The sequence below is a fragment of the Streptopelia decaocto genome (assembly GCF_964273445.1).
Source record: "Streptopelia decaocto genome assembly, chromosome: 16".
NCBI lineage: Eukaryota > Metazoa > Chordata > Aves > Columbiformes > Columbidae > Streptopelia > Streptopelia decaocto.
The window spans coordinates 8,954,642-8,976,946 of NC_138671.1; the positions used below are offsets into that span (position 1 = coordinate 8,954,642).

General features: G+C 42.9%; 1 protein-coding gene across 2 annotated transcripts in view; it reads left to right on the forward strand.

The window, feature by feature from the left end:
* The first annotated feature begins 449 nt into the window (after nt 1–449).
* The window catches only part of COX10 (cytochrome c oxidase assembly factor heme A:farnesyltransferase COX10), a 105,643-nt gene continuing 83,787 nt past the window's right edge, over nt 450–22,305 (forward strand). The window contains exons 1-4 of one of the 2 annotated variants that reach the window (XM_082067224.1): nt 450–564; nt 1,395–1,519; nt 3,108–3,432; nt 9,445–9,569. In XM_082067224.1, the coding sequence (XP_081923350.1) occupies nt 522–564; nt 1,395–1,519; nt 3,108–3,432; nt 9,445–9,569 (618 nt within the window). In that variant the 5' untranslated portion in view covers nt 450–521. The remainder of the gene's footprint in view (nt 565–1,394; nt 1,520–3,107; nt 3,433–9,444; nt 9,570–22,305) is intronic. The other variant, XM_082067225.1, reaches the window with a different exon arrangement.

Below are 22,305 nucleotides of genomic sequence, written 5' to 3' on the forward strand. Positions count from 1 at the left end.
ACCAGCACCAGGAACCGGCAGCTGAGGATGCTCCAGGCAGATTTTGGGGCCGCTTCTTCACGGACAAGGTGTCCGGAGTCTCCGGCCCCGCCAACCCCCCAAACGCCTCCACCTGTTGTCACACCCAAGCCCCAAAATCCACCCCGCGCTTCTCCCCCTCGGGGGTTATTTATCGCCCCGCAGGTGACACTCGGTGCGAAGCCGCTCCCGCACTCGCTCTGCAGAACCAACCACCGCCCGGGGCCGCGCTGCGATTCCTCCCGTTCCGCACCGCGGGGAGCCGGAGGGGATGGCTCGGCTCGGCCCGACCCGGGACAGCGCGGCCAGCGTCGCCTCCCGCACCCTGACAGGGCCCGATACCCCCGGGGGTGCGGGACACCCGGACCCGCTCCCGTGGAACCGCCCCGGACACCCGCGTTCCCCCGCCCCGCCACCCGGAAGGCGTTTAGAGGTCATGGCGGGCAAGATGGCGGCGCCCAGGCGGTGAGGGGAGAGGAGAGGGCGGCGGGAGCAGCGGGGCCATGAGCGCCGCCCGCCGCTGCCGCCCGCCCCGGGCCATGGCAGGTACCGCGGGCCGGGCGGAGGGGGGCCGCGCCGGGGATGTGTGGGGCGGGCAGGGCCGGGGCGACGAGGAGCCCCTGAGGCTGCTCTGCATAGTGATCTAAAGAGCGTGTGTATGTCTGTATGCATCTCTCTATACAGGGATATAGGAGTCGTGTCATGCAGAGGTGTTCTCTTGGTGTGTTTGATTTCAGTCCTGTGCTTTCTTTACTTAAAAGGGGCCGCTAAGATGGGGACAGACTTCAGTAGGGCCTGTGGCAATGGGACGAGAGGTGGTGGTTTTAAACTAAAGGCGGGAGATTCAGGCTGGACATGAGGAAGAAATTGTTGGCCCTGAGGGTGGTGAGAGCCTGGCCCAGGTTGGCCAGAGAGGTGGTGGATGAACCATCCCTGGAGACATCCCAGGCCAGGCTGGACGGGGCTCTGAGCAACCTGAGCTGGTGCAGATGTCCCTGCTCATGGCAGGGGGGGCACTGGAGGAGCTGGGAAGGGCCCTTCAACCCAAATCATTCTGTGGTTCTGTGTCAGCTCTTTCCTTTCAGTGCTGCTTGTGCCATTTTACCAAGATAACTTTATTTATGGCATGTAGAGTTAGTCAGGGAAGAAGAAATACAAAATGCATCTCTGGGGAGCTGAGAGATTTGGAAGAAAAACCCCAAACCATGAAGGCAAGGCTGCACTTTCAGTTCTTTCACCTGGAGCCAAGCAGGCCTGGTTCCCATTTTGGGGGGTCTCTGTCACAGCTGGCAGCAAACATTGTGATCTGAAACAGAAACAAACTCCATGGTGGACAAGGAACTGGAATGTAACATTTTCATTTTTCCTTTAAATAGGATTATTTGTCTGGCACCTGAAGAACACTGGAATCCGGCAGGTCCCGTGCCAGTTTGTGCACCTGTGCCGCGCCGCTAATAACAGATTGATTACATTTCAGTACTTTAACTTTCTCAAACGAATGGTAAGTCACAGAGTGTATTTAACCCATGTTTCTCATTCTTTAATTTGGTTTGTCCCATATGATGAGTCAAAACAGAGATTAGGTTATTTAAAATAGTATTTTTCTTATTAGCCAAACTCAGGCAATTCCAAGCATCTCCTTTTCTGCATTGTGTCAAGGTTGAACATTTGGTGTCTAAAACATTGGAGTTTGGAGGAGACCTGTAGGAAGGACAATGCTGTGTGCCACAATGTGTCCTTGACCTGATGGGGTCTTTGTGTGCATCTGAAGTGGAGAACTTATCTCCTGCTGAGAAACATGAAATGGAATGATTTCTACAGTTATTACTTATAAAAATGCTATCAAGAAAGTCAGGTCTTGGTTGGCAGTCATACAAGTGACAGATAGAACTCACTTGTGGATGTAGTGTGTTCTGACTGAAGAGTCAATCAGTTAATCTGATTCAAAACTCCCGAGCTCGTTAACATAATGAGTTCCTTTTGCTTAGTTTTATGTATAAAAAGAGCTGTAATTATGTTTCACATCCTTGAAAGAGAATGGTAGTAAAACATGTACTTTGCTCTTCCCTGAGTAGTTCCTCCTTGTTGTATTTTGGAGCTGTATACGTGAAATATGGATAAGACTAAGTCATATAGCGAGTGGCTGCTTTGACTGCAAGAAGTGTGTACACCAGCTGGTATTTTTGGAGCTTCAGTCCTGTATGAAGCAAGAGATGGGTCTTTTCCACCCTTCTGGGGATCTCCAGCACTTCTCAGTTTCTTTTTTTTTTTCCTGTTGTGTATTTACATCACTCATTCAGAGTTTCAGATCATTCCTCCTCATATTAATGTGTACTTCAAACCATGAGTAGTGGAAAACTCATTCTGTTTTAGCCTGTCTCTTGCTTGAAGTGTATAGAATACGTTGGGAGAGAAAACAGAAAGATAGAAGCTAAATGCTCTTATTCTGTGTTTTATTCTGTAACAGTTCTAAAAGAGAGGAAGCAACTGTTTCCTAACATTCTGTTCAATAAATGTTAATTTGAACGGCCCTCGAAAATTGTTATGTCTAGATAAATAGTTTGGGATCAACAGTAATAGTTTCATGTGGGAGGTGATTTTATATCATAGGAGGTAGATTGTAATTGCTGGCATTTTTCTTTTTTTTCTACGTATCTTAAAGATACAACAAGTTTAGTGCTTATATTTGGAGGCTGGAGTTGTTATGGGCTTGTTTGTACCTCTGTTTAAAGGTGAATTGATCAGATGTTATTATCTGGTAGTTTTGAATATGAACAAAGTAGAGTTTGCTCTTAAAACTACAATGGAGGAAATAGTTTTATGCAGAAGCAATTCCTCAAGCTTTAGTAAACCTTATTGATGCAGTTGTGAGATGAAAAGCTGCCTTTGTGATATTTTGTCCAAGTTCAGAAACTTGTTTATGTGTGAAATAAGTGTTTGAAATTCACACTAACTCAGTCTTGTCATCACAGGAAGTAATTCTGCTAACAATAACAATAATATAGAAATAATACTGATGTCGTTAATAACCCAAAATAGACAGAAACATCTTCTTAACTATTTGCCTTAACATTTCTCATTCCATTTAGTATGTAACACAATACAACAAAGACCTCAGCCAACGAGCCAAACCTAAGTCAGATTCAGTTGTATCTCCTTTTCGTGAGCTTCAGCAATTGGATCAAGAAAAAAAGGTTATACACAAGATTAGCCCAATTTCACCTGTTCATCTACCTTTGTCTGAGACATCGAGCAGAAATGAGTTGAGAGAAGTGGCCTCAGCTGCAGAAACCGAAGACTCAGTCACACCAGTAAGAGCAGAATCCAAAGAAGACAGACAGTGGAAAGAAATGAAGCTACGGCTGGATGATTTGCCGGGAATTTTGGCACGCTTGTCCAAAATCAAGCTTACAGGTACTACTGGTCATTTTTTCCTTTCTGTGCATCCTGTTTGATCTCAGTTCTTTAGCACGTTACAGGCACTGGGTGGGTTTTGGTGTGATGATTCCCACGTTCAGCAGTTATCAGGATTATTGTACTTCAAATTTGCAGCAGCTTTGTGGCATGTACCACTTCACTAATGCCTCTTCTTTCTTTCTGTGTAATACAGCTCTTGCCTTTTTCTCCCCCATGCTGTTCAGTCTTAGCAATATTTTGGTTTTGTTGGGCTCACCATGGATAACTGAAGTGCTATAAGAACAACTGGCTCCTGTGGCATATTTTCAGTCAGGTGATTTTATTGTAGTGACTCTTAAGTGTGAACTTGAAAGCCGGTGAGTTATTGAAGTAAAGTTAAATTTTAAAACTCTCAGTAGATCCAGAAATTAAAAGTTACAATGCAATGATTAAGTGGCTGCTTTAAAAAGGAGAGAGAGAGAATGAGCTGTTTTGCTGATATTCCTTAGGGGTAAGCTCGGTGTTAGTACCACATGTGGGTAATACTGGTGCTCCTCAAGAACTGCGCCAAGACGGAACAGTTATTTTCTGAAGAAAATAACTTTATCTGATACTTCTGTTGTGTGGCCTCACTGTTGCTGCCAAACTTTTCAACAGCTTCTAGCAGACTCTTTTAAATGCGAAAGGCAATATTGACAGGCAAGAAAGTACCACTGGGATTTTAAAATAGGGTGTTCCTTGAAACCTGCAGAAGGCCAAGGTTACGGAATTTCATTCCTTTCCCATTTGTCTGTTGTTTTGTATGAGTCTGTGTTTTGAGCTGTGCTGTTCTCAACCCAAGGCAGGTGTAGTCAACTTTGTACCTGTTGAGAAGGTGTAGAGATATAGAAACAAAAACCCCTTAATGCTACCTTTTGTTGTGATCATGATATATTTGGTGGGGAAGATGCTCTGGGGTGGGGAGATTTTATTGGAAGTAGAAAGTATAAAAGAGAAAGCTGGATGGAGGGGGTTTGTAGGAGGGGAGTTCTGTTGTTGGTTGTTATCGGTCGTAGGAGACAGGAGGAGGAGAAGTACTGGGTGTAGTGTGTGGAGCAAGGAACCAGAATGAGCTTTTTTCCAACTTGTGTAATCATTTAGACAAATTATATATTGTGTGAAGAATATATTGGTGGAGTTCTTTGATTTTATTTTTTCTTAAAGAAAAATAAATTCTCCGAGGTCAGTTTTTAAGTTACAACTGACACACAACTCAACTCCTTTCACCCATGAAGTTCTGATAGATCTCATATCCTGTGTGTTTCTTTTTGGCAGGCTCTTTATTTATACTTTGTAGAGTATGAAATAACAAAAAAACAAACTTTGCATTATGCTAAAATGGGACTTCCTTATGCCCTCTTCTCTTCCCGCTGAAGTAAGAGACTGTTTGTTTGTATTCTGAACTGTAGTTCACCTTTGAAAGGAAATGAGTTTAGCGATTACCATACCCTCCTGCTTCATGTAAACTGCAGCTCTGATGACTGTGCCATTAGATGCTCTGCCTTACCAACAGGAAAAGATTTTTCTTTATATTCTTTTGCCATAGAAAACAATTAAGCAGCTTTTAATTACTTGTCGCATAACCCAGTTTCCATCCTTTGCCTTCTTTGTGGTGGTCTCTGGCTGCTGTCTGAACAGCTGGATCTTACCATCCAGGCGCTTGGAAAGCTCATGCATCTGTCTGATTAAGTTTTCAGAACCATAAATGTCATTATTTTCAACTTTATCTTGAAGTTTATGTGTAACTGAAAATAGGAGAGATGTGAAAGTATGGTAGTGGGAGGAAATTCTAACAACTTAATGCTAACACATTAAGAATTTCAGGTTGTCTCATTTTTAATTTAACTTCAAGTTTACATTGATGTTTTCCCTAGTGATCACAGATGGAAAATATGATGAGCTATGTGCAAAACCACAGGAAGATTCAACTTCACTTTTTAACTGGGGGGAGTGTGTTGCAGGCATGATATGAAAAATGCTGAGTGTTCTCATTAGATGTTCACAAATCCTCGAGAGATATTACAGAATCACGGAATCGACTGGATTGGAAAAGACCTCAGAGATCATCAATTCCAACCCTTGTTCCAACTCCAGTCCGTTTACTAGATCATGGCACTAAGTGCCATGTCCAATCTCAGCTGAAAAACCTCCAGGGCCGGTGAGTCCAGCACCTCCCTGGGCAGCCATTCCAATGCCTGACCACTCTCTCTGCACAGAATTGCTTTCTAATCTCCAGCCTAAATTTCCCCTGGCAGAGTTGAAGCCCATGCCCCCTTGTCCTATTGCTGACTGCCTGGGAGAAGAGCCCAATCCCCACCTGGCTAGAACTGCCCTTCAGGTAGTTCTAGAGAGTGCTGAGCTCACCTCTAAGCCTCCTCTTCTCCAGACTGAACAAGCCCAGCTCCCTCAGCCTCTCCCCATAGCTCTTGTGTTCAAGTCCCTTCCCCAGTCTTGTTGCTCTTCTCTGGACCCGCTCCAGCACTTCAATCTCTTTCCTGAGCTGAGGGGCCCAGAACTGAACACAATACTCCAGGTGTGGCCTCCCCAGTGCGGAGTACAGGGGAAGGATCACTGCCCTTGTCCTGCTGACCACGCTAGTTTGGATACAGGACAGGATACCATTGGCCTTCTTGGCCACCTGGACACACTGTTGGCTCATGTTGAGCTTCCTGTCCATTAGTCCCCCCAGGTCCCTTTCTCCCTGACTGCTCTCCAGCCACTCTGTGCCCAGCCCGTAGTGCTGCTCCTTACTGTGGCTTTTGTAGTAAAGAGCATCTTGCAGGTAGGTCTTTTGGCAAGGACGATCAGCTCGATGTGTAGCATCTATCAGAGACGTGGATGTGTAAGCATGGATCGGATGTAAACGTACCTGCTGATTTCAAAACAGCTGTAGGATTTTTAAGCCAACTTGCAGGCTCGGTGAGGAAGGGGCTGTGTCTGTAGCATCTCTCTATCTCTGCCGTGCTGGAAGAGTTGAGTCCTCACCCCAGGTACCTGTAATGTGGATCTCCTTTAGAAAGTTGTACTTGTGTCCATAGGTTTCAAACGTTTGTCTACCTTTCCTTTATCCTGTGTTTCTTGTGTTTCACTCTGTCATCAATCCACTAGCATTTTCTTTTTTGTTTACATTGAAATTGGAGAAAAATGTCCCTTGTTAATTTTTGTTAAAGCTAAAGATGTTTAAAAGACTGAAAATTAGGTTTAGGCTGAGATCATAAGTTTAATCCTGGCTTCTTTTTGAAGAGCATACATAATGCCAGCTCTCATCAACAAATCTTGAAAGGATCAATTCCATCTATTATGCAATAAGGTGAAGTTAATTTGGCCTCTAAAGCACTAAGCTAACAAAGATTGAAAAACAAACAGAGTCAATGACCTCATTCCCTTGATGTGATGTCCATTAAATATACTTTTCCTCAATGCGGAAAGTAGAAGAGTAAACCATAGCTTCCATGGTAAAAGAAAATAAACTTCCTAATCCAAAGGGGACGTTTTCTTATTTACTCTTAACTTGTTGCATTTGAATTTCTGGGAGCTGAGATGAGCAGGGAATGCGTAAACAACTGCAAATACCTGTTTTAGTGGGATAAGTGAGGGGATGTACCGTCACCTTTTTTAATGAGATCCTGATAAGTCACACTGAAATGGCTGGCTGAAATTAATCCTGAGAAATCAATGGGGACTTTAATTAGTGCTGGAGCTGTACAGTATTAGAATTTCTTGGAGGTCAGTGTAGTGATAATGTTACACTGACTGTTTGCCAATCTGCTCCACCTTTCTTCAGTAAATGAGTTGGTGTTTTCCCATAATAAATTGGTGTAAAGTGCTCTCTAAGATAAGTTTTAATTAAATTCTTGTCTAGAAGTGGATGTGTGATTTATAATGCAAAAAAATGAATGTAATCACTCTTAGAAAAGTGAACGCCGCTGTTTCACTGTCACCTTTTCAGTGTATATTTTAGCTCTATCAATTGCAAAACATTTCATTTCACATTTTCTTGTGCTGTCTACTAAGAAGGATCCAGCAGTTTTGGAACCAATATGATGTTGTGTTTATATAATAAATGGGATCCAGCCTTTCATTAATGCCGAGTGCCTGCACATCCATGTGGAGTTACAGAATCTGTGGTTATTTTCACAGCTTCTCAGAAGGATGAGGCTTAGTTGCACCTTTCCTGTATTTTAGAAGCTGCTGAAGTGCAAGGTCCTGCACCTGGGTCAGGGCAGCTCCTGGTGTCGCTACAGGCTGGGGATGAAGGGCTGGAGAACGGCCCTGTGGAGGAGGTGCTGGTTGGTGAAAGGTGGGACATGAGCTGGCAATGTGCGTCTTGCAGTGCAGAAGATAATTGTATCTTGGGCTGCATCAGAAGCTCTGGAGCCCTCAGCACAGGACACACATGGACCTGCTGGAGAGGGGCCAGAGGAGCCACAGAAATGATCTGAGGCTGGAACAGCTCTGCTGGAGGACAGGCTGAGAGAGTTTGGGGGTTCAGCCGGAGAAGAGAAGCTCCGGGGAGACCTTAGCGTGGCCTTTCAGTGCTTAAAAGGGGCCGATAAGAAAGGTGGGGACAGACTTTTGAGCAGGGCCTGTTGTGATAGGACAAGGGGTGATGGTTTTAAACTAAAGGAGGGAGATTCAGGCTGGACATGAGGAGGAAATTGTTGTCCCTGAGGGTGGTGAGAGCCTGGCCTAGGTTGGCCAGAGAGGTGGTGGCTGAACCATCCCTGGAGACATCCCAGGCCAGGCTGGACGGGGCTCTGAGCAACCTGAGCTGGTGAAGATGTCCCTGCTCATGGCAGGGGGGGCACTGGGGGAGCTGGGAAGGTCCTTCAACCCAAACCTGTCTGTGATTCTCGGAAGGGGCCACAGTGAGATCCGGGCTGCCCTCGGTGATGCTGTCTTGGGAAATCAAAGCCGGACCTCAGTGTCAGGCACCCACAGCCAGCCTGTGCAACAGCCTCCTGTGAATCCATAACAGGGCTAAATAATTAAAGTTTATAGTAGTATTATAACAATATTCAGCTGCCGATAGGTTTTAATACTTGGAGAAAAGTTTTGGTGAGCAGCAAGTTTTCTTCAATGTCTTTTTAGGATTAAATCCTAAGGTTCTTATACAGGCACAGTTCTTAAAATTACCACTTTGCATGTGCGTCCTTGTTGGCAGGTCTCTGCCATGACGTTTAGTTTTTCATCTCAAGTAATGCTGGTTAGTAGATAATCCAGGTATTTTCAGTCAGCAAAGCTTATTTATTTGTCATTTAACTTCAGACAAACAGGAGGCTTTGCAGGAATCAGGAAGATAAGAACATTTTGATGCTTTGGTTTGAGCTAGCTGAGGTCTGGAACACATAATTACATGCAGAACATAATGTAAATACTTTCTGTTTAATAACTATTCATTTTGGATTGTAAGGTGCAAGGTTGTGAGGAAAATATTTAGTAAGTGTGCTGACTTATAAGAAATTTTTCATGTCATACTATTTCTTGCCATAAGACCTATTATTTGGGTAATGACAGTATTAGGATTGAGACTTAGGTAACTTTGATTTTAAGGATGTGATTTGCAGTACTGTACTGAAGTTATAATTTTGGATGACAAGATGGAAATGGATCTTTATTAATTCACTCCAATTTTCAGGCTTTTAAGAGCTGCTGGGTCCGTGTGATGATGTGATTGTACCTTCTGCCTGAGGTGGGCATGTCAAATGGGAACAATGTGATAACGTTGTATTCTCAACTCTTCTACTAATGTGCTGATGCTTCTGGGGTTCTCATTTTAAGCCTGACAGTTCTCCTCATCTTTGACTTCTTTATGTAGACTGTTAGTATTAATTGTACACAGCTCATGGAGGTGATTTGATCCATAAAAGTAGCAAGAAGTTAATCTGCACAAGGGTTCTTATAGGGTTTAGAAACCTTAATTCTAGTGGAATATAGAAAGGAGATGGTTTCTTACTGATGCATTGAACTGTGCTCTCGCTTGTGTTGCAGCTCTGGTTGTGAGCACCACATCTGCCGGCTTTGCCATGGCCCCGGTCCCGTTTGACCTGACCTGTTTCCTGCTCGCCTCCCTCGGAACCGGCCTGGCGTCCTGTGCTGCCAACTCCATCAATCAGGTCAGTCCGTCTCCTCGTCTGCGCCGCAAACTGGTGCTGTCCTGGCTTCTGAAATGCTGCCAGGGAGCGTCAATGGGTGGCTGGCTACGCTGTGCCTTCAGCTGCTGCCCGAGCTCTGAGCTGTTAAAACTGATACCACGGAAGGAATTAAAGTCTGCAAATTAAAGAATAGTTGCAAGGCACAGCATGTTTATTCAGAATTGAGCTGATGAGGTTTTAAGCCCCCCAATAATAATGTTTATCTTGATAATACCAAGCATGGGTCACTGAAAATGGCATAGGAAGAACTGTGTAATAGGAGTGTAAGAATAGCCACGGGGGCTTCAGCCTTATAAGCCTGGGTCCTCGGTTGCGTTATTGTATGACCTTGTTGGATCTGTCTAAGGAATGGCACACAGCACCTTTCTAAACATCTGGAGCGGGGCTTTGCTGGGGTGTATGTGCTTCTGTTGAGGCTGGAATCCTGAATCCTGGAATACTGAAAGTCTCACATGTGTGGTAGCTGTTCGGTGCTGCAGATGCTCCAGGTGCTGATCTTGAGCTTCCTTGCACATGTGAATGTGCCCATGGGGCTTGATGCTGATCTCTTAACTCTCCTGAGACCCAGCTGTGAAGCAAACTTGCTGTTAGGCTCTTCCTGTGTCCCAAAGGGGAGCCTAACTACCCTGTTTCCCCCCAAAAAATAAGCCCTAGCGTGGTTTTTCAGGATTTTTGAGGGTGCTCGAAATATAAGCCCTACTCCAAAAAGAAGCCCTAGTTACAATTTATAAAAAAAAAAAAAAGTCAGTTTAAATAGTGTCCAGGCAGCTATACATGTAAAAAAGGGCATCTTTTGGAGCACAATTAATATAAGACCCTGTCTTATTTTTGGGGAAACAGGGTAGTGAACAGGCAACAATCCTGTGGTGTTGAACCAATTTACAAAGCGTAGTAGCCACAGTCACATTAAGCTGTAAGTATGGCCTGAAAAAAGAAGTGGCAGTAGTGCTGCCAGCTTTGGTAGCACTTTAGTATTCCAGGAATGACCTGAGAGACGGGGGGGCTGAGTTTTGGGACCCCAGTAATGTCACAGGGCATGGAGGCCCCTGTGATCTACATCCTGGAGCTTAAAATTGGGGTAGGCAGCTAATGTCGTGTCTGTTTTCTCTGCGAAACAGGAAGGATGCTGTCTGATTTTTAGTTGCTTGGAAATATTTATGTAGCCTACTGAAGTTGAAAAACACTTAGGTAGCCTTGAAAAATAATTTTAAGTAAGTCACAGTGTTTTCTGAATTATAGATTCGGTTATCATGTACATATTTTTCACAAAGTCGGGGTAGAAAAGCTGCCATAACTAAGGTGAAGCTTTCTTGTTTTTGATACAGTTTGCAGGTACACTTTTTTTCCCCTCCTTTTTTCCCTTTACTTCAGGGTATTTTAACATTAAAAACTCATTTTGTGACTCTATCAATCTTTTGACGTGGATACTGCTGGACTAAGAGGAGAATTATCTTCTTCTTGTTTAGAGACTCCTATGCCACTTGTCTTCCTTGAGACTTTGCTATATCTTCTTAGAGATGATAGTCATGCACAAATAGCTGTTTGTCTTCAGCTTCCACGTATTGCTCCACGTTAGATTTTGTCTCAAATGTAGTTACTTTTTAAACTCTTGGAAGTCACTTTTTAAAATGTTACTTTTAAAAATCTTGAAATACTTGGGAGCACCAGGAATCACGCACCGTAATTTGGAGTTTGATGCTTTTAAGGCGTACTGTGATGGGAAAGTTAGGAGTGCGATGAGTTTGTGCTTGGGCTCATAATTCACTTTATACTCATTGCACCATAGGAACAACTGTTAATGTGCCCTTAAATAGAGACGCCCGCTCTGGCCTCACAAAGTGCAAAACTGTTCTTCACAATCTCAGCTGAATGTTCTACATTTGCACACTCACTGGTGTTGAGCTGCTTGTAGACTGTGTGGAGAGACCTTCAAGGTGACTGTTCTTATTAAGGAAAAGAAAGAAGCAGAGCTGGTAATGAAGCAGAAGAAAAGAGCCGTGGTCTATGACCTTGTTTCTCAATGGATCCTTTCAGTCGCAGAACGTCCCTTTCCCGGTGCTGTGTCTGAATTGGCTGGGAATTTAATTTTCAATAAATACCATAAGCTTGGGTATCCATCTCGGCCTTTGGGATGGAGCATATTTGACTTGGAACTTCCTTTATTGCGACTTCGCTTTGTCCATTGCTCCCCATACGCATCTTCTTCTCTGGCAGCTCGTGACTCATGTTTCCCTTGTTGCTCCTTGCTGTCCCTTAAGGACCTTTTTACATGATAACCGTCTTTCCGCTTCCCATAGTGCTATAAATCTGTACATCTTTAAGAGCAACACGTCTTTCCCACCCCTCATTTCCCTGATAAATCTGTGCTCGCGATTTAAAATCCTCAAATATGTCGTGGGAAGGTAAAGTGTCGATTGTGTAAGATTCTTCCTGGTGATTTAGGACAGGATGTGAAGGGCCTGGTCCTGTGAAAATATCACAGAGGTTCCTTATTGTTTGTGGACGTATTGATACAAACTTTTAACTGTTTGAATGCTGTGTTTTGGATTCTTTTTTTCTTCCCTTCTCTTGACCATTTCATTTTAACAATCTGGTAGGAGCTGAGGCCAGTTTGACCCCCTTGAATTATGCTGAATTAGATAATTAAGTTCAATTAACTATGGCAGAGGGAGCAAGGACTGTATTAACACAGAGAGACTAATAAGTCCCATTTTGTTTCTTCAGGAAGTTGGTCTAAAATAATCTTTTAATTGCCACTTGCCCTCTTGATTTCCGATTGCTGCATGTCATACTTTAAACATTTTCTTCCTAACCACAAGAGCTGGAATGTTCCAAAAATTTACAAGAGTGGAGGTTCTTGCTCCACTTTCACCATCCTTAACAAGAAAGTAATAATAAAGAAAGAATGGGAGTTGGCAACGCTGTAGTTTTCCATTGTTTATAGAGGAACAATCTGGATATTTATCAACCAAAGGCATGTATTTACAAACAAATTTCATTCTCAACGCATAAGTTCTAAATTCTAGCTGTACTTTCTGATGCAAGTAGAAATAATGTATTTTTATGACCATTCTGTGAAACTGAATAACTGTTTTTAAGAAGTTGATTTATGTTTTTTCTGCCAAATGACGGTGATAAGGTTGCATGTGAAAATATTCTGTAAAATACAGACAAAAAAGTACTCGTGCGTGGGCTTGCGTGAGGAGGAGCCGTAGCGCCTGTTCTGCAGCAAGGTCATCCTAGAAACATTTGTGTAGCAAATGTCAGGAGAAGGATCTTGGGATAATGGATGTTAGACAGTAGTTTGAAAGAAACAGAATCTCTCAGGCTGGTGGAAAATGTTATGAATTCTGGGGGTCTGGATAAATCCCACAGGGTCCTTGGGTTTTCCTGTCGAGCGCGTTGGGTCCGGGGGCTGTAAAGGACTCAACTCCTGCCGCAAGGTGCCAAAGAAAAGCAAGTGTTTGATTTCTCTTGTCCTCTCCAGGCAGTTGTGCCTCCGCCTCACCCCTTCGGATCGCACGACTTCAGGCTCGTACCTCGCACCTCATTTAACATTTTCGTGGCACGTTAATCCAGCGGTCCCTGGTTCTCTTCCACATCACCCAACACCGCGTTATGTCCTCCAGCCCTTCAGTATTGTACTACAACATGTCACCACTTCTCAGTGCCACCTGCTAAAACTGCTTGCTTCTTTTTTTTCCCCTCTCTTTTTCTTACGGTGCTCTTTCTTCTTTCCCGTCATTGAAGTAACTTAAAATTATTTTGGACAGGTGTTCTTTATTGGTGTGATATCTTCTCAAACGAATAAATGTTTTATAGTGGTTTTTAGTTGAAACATTTACCAAGGAGTGGACTGAAACATACTTCTACTTTAACATTACTAAACTAGCCAAAAACTCGGGAAAATCCCACTATAAGGTATAGGTCTTACTAATTGCAGTTATGGTGAGGAAATGGAAGTATTTTCGGGGGTTTCATCTTGTAAGCACTGCATGTTAATCTTGAATAAAGCAAATAATTATTTCTAGTGTATCACTTTTTCATACTGTCTGCTTTCCCGACTCTTTTGGTATTGGATATTGGTACAAATACACAAGAGGGTATTTTACCTTAGTGCTGTTCCTTACAAATGACAAAAAAGAATAAACGAAACATTGGTTTTCTGATTGGTGAAGATCAATTTTGTGACTTATTTTTTCTGATCCTGTACTCCTGCTGTCATAGGAATGGAGTGGGAGAAAATGATATTACGTTGGTTGATGATCTTTTGCTTTTTCGTAGCTTGGTGTTTTGATTATTTTTGAAAGCTGAGTCAGGTTTCAAGGAGTAGTCTTACATTTATGTTAGAGAGAACACATGTCATTTTTGAGACTTCTAAGATAGTAGCCTCTGATTTATGGGGAAGGAGATAAAACATGAAGAGATGTTTACAACACAATACACGGCATTAAAATGTTAAAGGCATCACATGCACGTTTTATATGTCAAGTACATTCTTCTGTATCTGCAGCACGGTTAAGAAGTGGGACGGAGCTCTGAAGATGAAAGCAGGATGTTTAAAATGGTTTGAATTTAGTAACCGAGAGAGAAAACGATGTGGTTGGATTTGACTGATGGTACCTGGAAAAGGAAGCAGACTGGACTGAATTTCTTAGTTGAAGTTAGCTGAAAATAAGTAGTGAATATAGAGTAAATATGTTATCCAGAATGAGAGAACAAATGTAAGTTAAACATCCCCATCCTTTCAGGTCTGATCTGATGGCTGCGATTTGCTCTTGGTGTCAGGTTCTCTTGACAGCGATGCCCCCTCAGAAGTGAAGCTGCAGTGGGTGGGAAGGATGGGTTTGGTGTTAAAATAAGGGAGCGAAATTCAGAACGTGAGTTCAGCTGCCAGCCAGGGACCGGGACCCTGCGTGTGATTTCTGTGATAGTCATTTGGATTCCTCAGTGGTGGGTGCTGGGCTAAAGTCAAACCAGAGCTGCCTTTCCTCCAGGTTTTAATCCATTTACTCTTTCTGTGCTGCCAGAAGAATAGCTGTAGTCATAAACTTTTATGATATTTTGCACTTCTGTAATGATTTGATTGACCAGTACTCACAAAGCAACTTAAAAAATGCTAAAAAAATTAATAAGCCTACTGAGATCAGCAAATATTGCCCTGTTTTCTAAAGAAAGGTCAACTGAAGCTCACAAATACAGTAGCATTTTGAAGTCATCTTTGTGCCTCTGTTGCCTGCAGATGAGACTGTGGTTCTCTGTACGTAGTCTCAAGTTGACATTTTTAGTTGTTTTTTGCAAATATGGGTTAAACAGCGGTACGTGGACTCCAGGAAATAAAACGGGGCAAGTTGATCCAGTTCAGATAAACGGTTCACACCGTAATGGCCAAACAACGACGTCTTTAATTGGAGTCATGTTAATGGGCTTGTGTTGCCGTGCTCAGTTATCACGAGTTCATGTTTGTTGGAGGTTTCTGAACTGGTTGGTGTTTAAGGTCACGTAGCTGGATGAAAGGAGTAGGAAAAAGTAAGTTTGAGGGCTTTTGAGTTTTGAAGTCACTGCTGGGAAAGAATGTGCGATGCTGATTTTTCAGAAGCCCAACACTTTGTTAGTCTCATAACATATATTGGCTGTAATTGTTTTAGCTTGCTGGACCGGTAAAAATTGTCATTCATTTTTCAAGGAGGGGAAAAAACCAAAACCAAACAAAACACTAACATGAGGAATTAGTTATCCTGAACACCTGCATTGTGAGGAGGAGGAAGAGGGCGCTGGGAGATGTGCCACCAGCTTCCACAGCAGAGCCGAGCCTTCTTAGCAGCTCCACGTTTTGATTCAGGTGTGTCAAGCAGTAACGATCCTGATTTTACGTGAATGAAATGCAGCATCAGAAATAGTTTTTAAGTGTTAACACAACCCTTCTTTCCCCTGGTGCCTCCTGCCCCATCAAACACCTTTGGAGAGTGAGGAGGAACCCAGGACGTTTGTATGTGGTTGGGTCCCACCGATCCTGCGAGCACAAATTTTAACTTGGATCTTCGTGTGTTTCTGCAAGTTTTATAAATATTTATAAAAATTGTTCATGTCAGGCTATTGGATGCCTAGTGAACTGTTTGCTTTCTGTGGCTGTGAAAAGTAACATAAAGTGATGTGACATTACTAGTTGTGTTCCTGTCAGAGTGCTGATGTGGTTTCTGAGCAAATCTCTAGAGAAATCTTGTTAGAAGGATTGAAGCAACAGAAGAAAATAAAACAAGGGTTAAACTAATGTGGTTAGTGAGAGATGCTTGGATTATTGAAGAAATGGCTGGAGTCTGGCAGACCATCAGATGTGAAGAAATTTAACAGTAAAGTGAGAACAGCAATAGTTCGTTTTATATTCCTGCAAGCCAAGACTTTTTTGGTGTTATCTTGTCACAGAATCACAGAATCGACTGGGTTGGAAAAGACCTCAGAGATCATCAAGTCCAACCCTTGGTCCAACTCCAGTCCGTTTACTAGATCATGGCACTAAGTGCCATGTCCAATCTCAGTTGAAAAATCTCAGGGCCAGTGAGTCCAGCACCTCCCTGGGCAGCCATTCCAATGCCTGACCACTCTCTCTGCAAAGAATGGCAGAACTTGTTTAAATACCGACGAGATTTGCTCCCTGCAGCATATTTGAAAAATCAGATAGTTGAATGATTAAAGTCATTTAGGAAGAGCCTAAAATGACTTACTAAGATTTTGGGTTTCCAAATCAGAATATTTCATGGCAGGCGCTCACTCTTCTTTGCTGGAAACGGGGATCGCGTCTGTCCGCCTGCGCTCCGCAGTGTTCCCCGGGGATTAGCACCTGATGCGTCTCTGTCTGGCTCTGAAGTCCCGGCTGTTTTGACGGGGCAGATCGCCTGCAGCAGCCGGCCCTGCCTTTCATCTGCCCCCCCAGCGATCAAAAGATTGTCAGGAGCGCTTATTAAAACCTGCTGTTTGACTCTGGAGCACGGGACTGTCAGTATCGGAGGCAGCCTGGGCTGTAATTTACAGTATGTAATAAATATAAGAGAAGCTCAACGCTGGAAGTCTATCTCGTGCTCTAAAGTGTGCTGATATATGTGGCTTTGATATTTTAACTGCTAGGCAACCTTCATTAGTGGTCGTTGAGGATCATAAATTATGGCTCCATCAGATGATTCATAATTGCGACAGTTAGATCGAGTTAGCGTGTAGGAATCCTCTATATCGAGTAGGAATGGCTCAGCTTGGGAAGATGTATTTCAGGAGCGGGGAAGATGATGAGCACTAATGAGAACCAGCCTCTGAAGGACCGATAAATTTTAAGCGCAGAGATTATCCTTGCAAAGCATAAATTATTTGACCTACAACTGAAACTTGATAAAGGATCTTGGAAAAATATTATAAATTAATGCATACCATTGTTGGAAGAAATTCTCTTTGCTCATATGGGTATTGTGTGAGTGTGGTACACGAGGAGACTTTGAAAGAAAGTGGGTGGCTTCCCATAGCCGGGGGGACACTTAGACGCCAGTCACCAAAGTGCGATATTCAACAAAGACAATGAAAATAAACTAACTGGCATCCTAGCATCCTTTTTTACCACTTTGCCTCCCTTCGTGGCATGAATTATTAGCATAAAACTTCAGATTTTAGAGGAATTTAAATCAAAATGTTATGATTTGATTGTTTCTCTTCTGTTACGTTTCACATATATTAAAAATCCAACAAAAAAACCTGTAAAGAGTGGATAAAAGTTATATTTAATGTTATCACCTTCCTTTATGGATCATGATGCTTCCTGATTTGATAAAGAATTTTTGTCTGTGGATGCGCAAAGTACGTATGTCCCATTGTTTGTTATTTGGTTCACAGGGCAATCTGTATTTGGTGCACACTTTCTCTCCCTACTTCCATTTGTTGGTGAGCAGCTTATGTCCGGAATGAACACCAGAAAGTGGGCAGGATGGTAAAGGGGATTTTATTGACGTGATGTGGTTTTGGGGACCGCAGCCCCCTCCGTGCTGCCAGGATGGTGCAACAGGAACAGCCCCATGGTTCTGTGTTTTCTTTCTCCTCAGCTTTGATCCGCATAGGCTTTGGTGATAGATGCGATCTGAGAGCGAACACAGAGAAAACCCCTGTTAGTCTTCTGAAATATCAGTCTGACAGACGGGAACTTTGGGGTGGTAACTGCAGAAGCTGCTGAACTTCTGCGCATCCATCAATCCTCAAGACGCTGCGTTTTGATGCTACAGGAAGTTTTGACTCATTAGCCTCACGCTAAAAGGTTCTCTGGAAACGCTGGGTGTAAGCGAGGTGGGGGGAAAAGAGAGAAATAAGTTACCAAATGATTAATTGTCGGGAATAGCTCGGTGGTGTGGGGTTCCCTTTAGATCCAATGCCAGATTTCCCCTGGAAACCCTGATCACAGGCAGAACAAAGGAATTTCAAAGGGCTGAAATGATGGAATGTGGAGAGAGCACTAGACAAAAGGGAAAACCTAGTACTTAATAAGATTTATCTGGCCGTTTGATCCATAGGGGTATTGCCTTTCTAAGCTTAGAGAAGTGAAAATAACTAGTCTATTTTTTTTTGTCAGTCTTTAAATACATGTTTTGACATTTTCCAAATCACTGAGAATTTCTTCAGCAATGCAAGTATTAAATTAGATAATTAGTGAAATGTCGTTTTCTTTTCGTAATTTAAATGGTGTTATAGTCATCTTGTATATTGCCTTGAGTTAGACTCCTGACAGTTTCAAACATGACAATCCAGTACCTTGCGCGCTATATGGAAAATAATAAATATGTGGTGAAATATGACTTACAAGGGTTAAGGAAAATTATTTCCTGGTTCCTGGAACAGCCCACCGCTGCTGTTTCTTTAGGGAATAGCTCATGGAGACACAAACCCAGAGCATTCCAATAGTCCATTTCCTTTTGAATTACTTTAGGATTGTTCTCTTCATATTTCCATGGTTAAAAAATATTACGTAAATGCCACGAGTTCAGATTCTGCATTGTCATTATAATGTTGGATAGGATTTACATGCAGTGAAATGAAGTAAAAGTCTCCTTTCTTTAATTTTCAATGCCTGTTGTTGCTGGTAATACAAAGTTTTACTCTGATCTGACTATAAGTGGCTGTGACCATGAAGAGTGGGTCTCACTAGCGACCAGCATTGGCAAAGGCAAGTAGGGCTGGAGCGAGCACTTGTAACTTTCTTGTTTTTATGGGCTGCACGATGATAATTCACCGTATGTGGCTTTTGACTTTTTTTTTTTTTCCAAAGCTGCAAGATTTTACAGTAAAGCCTCATGCAAAGTTGATTCTGCTGATCTGATCTGCAGTTGTGCAGTTGCTGCTGTGCCTGTGAGGCTGAAGAGATGCGCTATTTTATTGATAGTTAAATTCTTTTTTTCTAGAGACTTTTTATGTGGGGATGCTCAGAGTAACTGTATTTCAGGTTTCCATAGGTGCCTGATGTGAACACGTGTATATATAGTGAATGTCTCTGAAGCCCATGTGATACCTTATACATGAAAGTCTGACAGTCTAGTATGGAGTGAAGTGCTTCATTATTTCAATTCTTCTTTCCTTGATCACGTTAATCCTTTTTTGTTATGTTTGTACAGAATTTAACTGTCCTGGTAGCTTGCTGGAGAGTTGGGCAGGGAAAAATTTAGTGAAATATAACAAGGGCAAGTGTAGAGTCTTGTATCTCGGTAGGAACAAGCCCAGGTTCCAGTATAAGTTGGGGAATGACCTATTAGAGAACAGCATAGGGGAAAGGGACCTGGGGGTCCTGGGGACAGCAGGGTGACCATGAGCCAGCACTGGGCCCTTGTGGCCAGGAAGCCAATGGTACCTGGGGTGGATTAGAAGGGGGGTGGTCAGTAGGTCAGAGAGGTTCTCCTGCCCCTCTGCTCTGCCCTGGGGAGACCACACCTGGAATATTGTGTCCAGTTGTGGCCCCTCAGTTCCAGCAGGACAGGGAACTGCTGGAGAGAGTCCAGCGCAGGGCAACAAAGATGCTGAAGGGAGTGGAGCATCTCCCGTGTGAGGAAAGGCTGAGGGAGCTGGGGCTCTGGAGCTGGAGAAGAGGAGGCTGAGGGGTGACCTCATTAATGTTTACAGATATATAAAGGGTGAGTGTCAGGAGGATGGAGCCAGGCTCTTCTCGGTGACAACCAATGATAGGACAAGGGGTAATGGGTTCAAACTGGAACACAAGAGGTTCCACTTAAATTTAAGAAGAAACTTCTTGCTGGTGAGGGTGGCAGAGCCTGGCCCAGGCTGCCCAGGGGGGTTGTGGAGTCTCCTTCTGTGCAGACATTCCAACCCGCCTGGACACCTTCCTGTGTAACCTCATCTGGGTGTTCCTGCTCCATGGGGGGATTGCACTGGATGAGCTTTCCAGATCCCTTCCAACCCCTGACATTCTGGGATTCTGTGTGATCACGGTAACATAATTATTTTGTTGGGTTTTTTTCCCCCTCAAACTCTGTGGCATCACTTGTAGGACTGTCAGGGCAGCAGGTCACTGAGAACATGATACAGCGCTTTCTGACCAAAGTGATGCACCAATAATGTGCATTTGCTTCCAGTTTTGAAAACTCCACATCGTATCTAATAGCATTCATCTGCTCTTGTGTCTGCGCTAGGGCATTTAAACACCACATTTTTTAATGCACCATAACAGATCTTTAAGGTCTGTGGATCACAGCAGATATGAGTCAGGGAGGATCCTTCCCTTCATAATGTTATTATTTAATATCCCTATTGCAATAGTGTCTTGAGAGTCTGCTGATATTTTTTCCAGTGTAAGAAGGTAACGATGTGTGTCCTGCAGAGTTTGCAATCTGGGAAGTTACAGAGTGTGAAAATATTTGGTTTGCCTTTAAATAGCGAAACATTTCCCTGAGTCACATACTTGAGTTTTTTAGGGGAGCGTAGAGGGAAGAGTGAAAAGCGAGTTGATTAGTCTGTAGAAATCAAAAAGGGTAGTTATTGTCATGAGAGATGTAGCTTTGAATGGAAACAAGCTGAATTCAGCACGTGAAAACTCAAGGACCATCCATCTTCCTTCTGGACGTGACTTCACTGAACCTTGGAAGTGCAGGAGGAAGTATTAAGGTTTCTCAAAGCTCATGTTTGTTGGTAAGGCTACATACTAGTGTCAGCCTGGAGTTTATTAAAGATCAACGCACGTATCCTAGAAGGAACAAGAAAGCCATTCAGAGTTGATTTATGCTGATAAAAATTCTTATTCATAAAATCCGTTTTAATTTTCCCCTGTATTTCTGCTCATGGATTGGGTCGGATTTTGCTCTAGGCATTAGCAAGGTGTGTTGCTCGATGCTGACGCTATGCAAGAGCTTTACAGCATGTGATCTGCCTAATTTATGGTAGGATGAGCAAACGTGGTGTGTTAAATATCGATGTTTCCAGCTCTTGGGGCACTTGTCAGTTGTCCTAGAAGATCTTTTTTACCCACAATTGCTGACGGTTGGGTTTTTTTGTTCTAAAATTTCTCATGCTTTAAGTAGATGGGCATCTGACACATTCCTTGGGAAGGTGTAGAGTGTGTGTGTATATATATATATATATATATGTGTGTATATTGTTCCACGGTTCTTTGGATTCTGTTGGAAATGGCCATCCAAATTGCACCAAAAATTCAGCAGTATCCCCAGTGGGATCATAACATTGGTATGAATAGAAAACTGTAGTAAATTCTTTTAAAAATTTTTATTTGTAGTGTCAAATAGCCATTTACTACTAAGTGACTTTTTAAGAGGATTCTAAGAGTAAGCTGTTTAATGAAAGAGTAAACCACAGCTCTGGGCACTAATCCATTTCTTCGGGTTTTTACGAGATCTGTATGGAAACTGAAGGAGGAGGTTGGTTTTCAACACCAAAATCATGAGGTGCATCATCCAGATGAAAAAGCACGAGGGATGTTAGAACTGTCATTAAACTAGGACAAGAAATAAAATGGGACATGTGTGTGGAAATGTAAGAGCTGCGGCAGCTTAACAATATGAGCTTTGACTTTAAACCAGACGTGTTTGCAGATCTCTGAGGTTTGGTATTCTCAGGTCACTAAAGGCGAACTCTGTCTGGATCTGTATAGATTATGTAAATTTTTGAAGTAAACCAGACTTGCAGCAGATGAAAATCTGTCCCTATAATCCTCCTTTTAAGACTTGTTTCTTATTACGGTCAAGATTTATGTTGATGCTCCTAACAGAGACATGACAATCCGTTTTAACTTAGAATCATAAAGGTGATGGCATTTGAAAGCAGGCTGAATAATTTAGCTTCAAACTCATTTTTATGTTCAGAAATTAGATACTCTTAAAAATAATAATCTTTTACAAGATGCATTAAGGTTTAGGATGCCTTATGTTTATTAAAGGGCAATAAAAGCAAAATATTATCTTTGAAGGGCATGCTTTATAAAAATGTTTATCTGAAATGGCTTTGGACAGGGAAGAAACTGACTGGAAATGGAAAACAAAGCTGCAGGGAAGCGGAGGACTCGGCCGTGTTTAACTCGCTGCCTGTGCTGGTTCCAGCTCCGTTCCTGGAGCATTTCTCATTTTTGGCACCATCCCGACAGCGGGACAGAGACAGACCCGAATTCATCCCGGCTGGTTCTTCTCACTCCAAGGAAAGTTCCCCTTGATTTGTG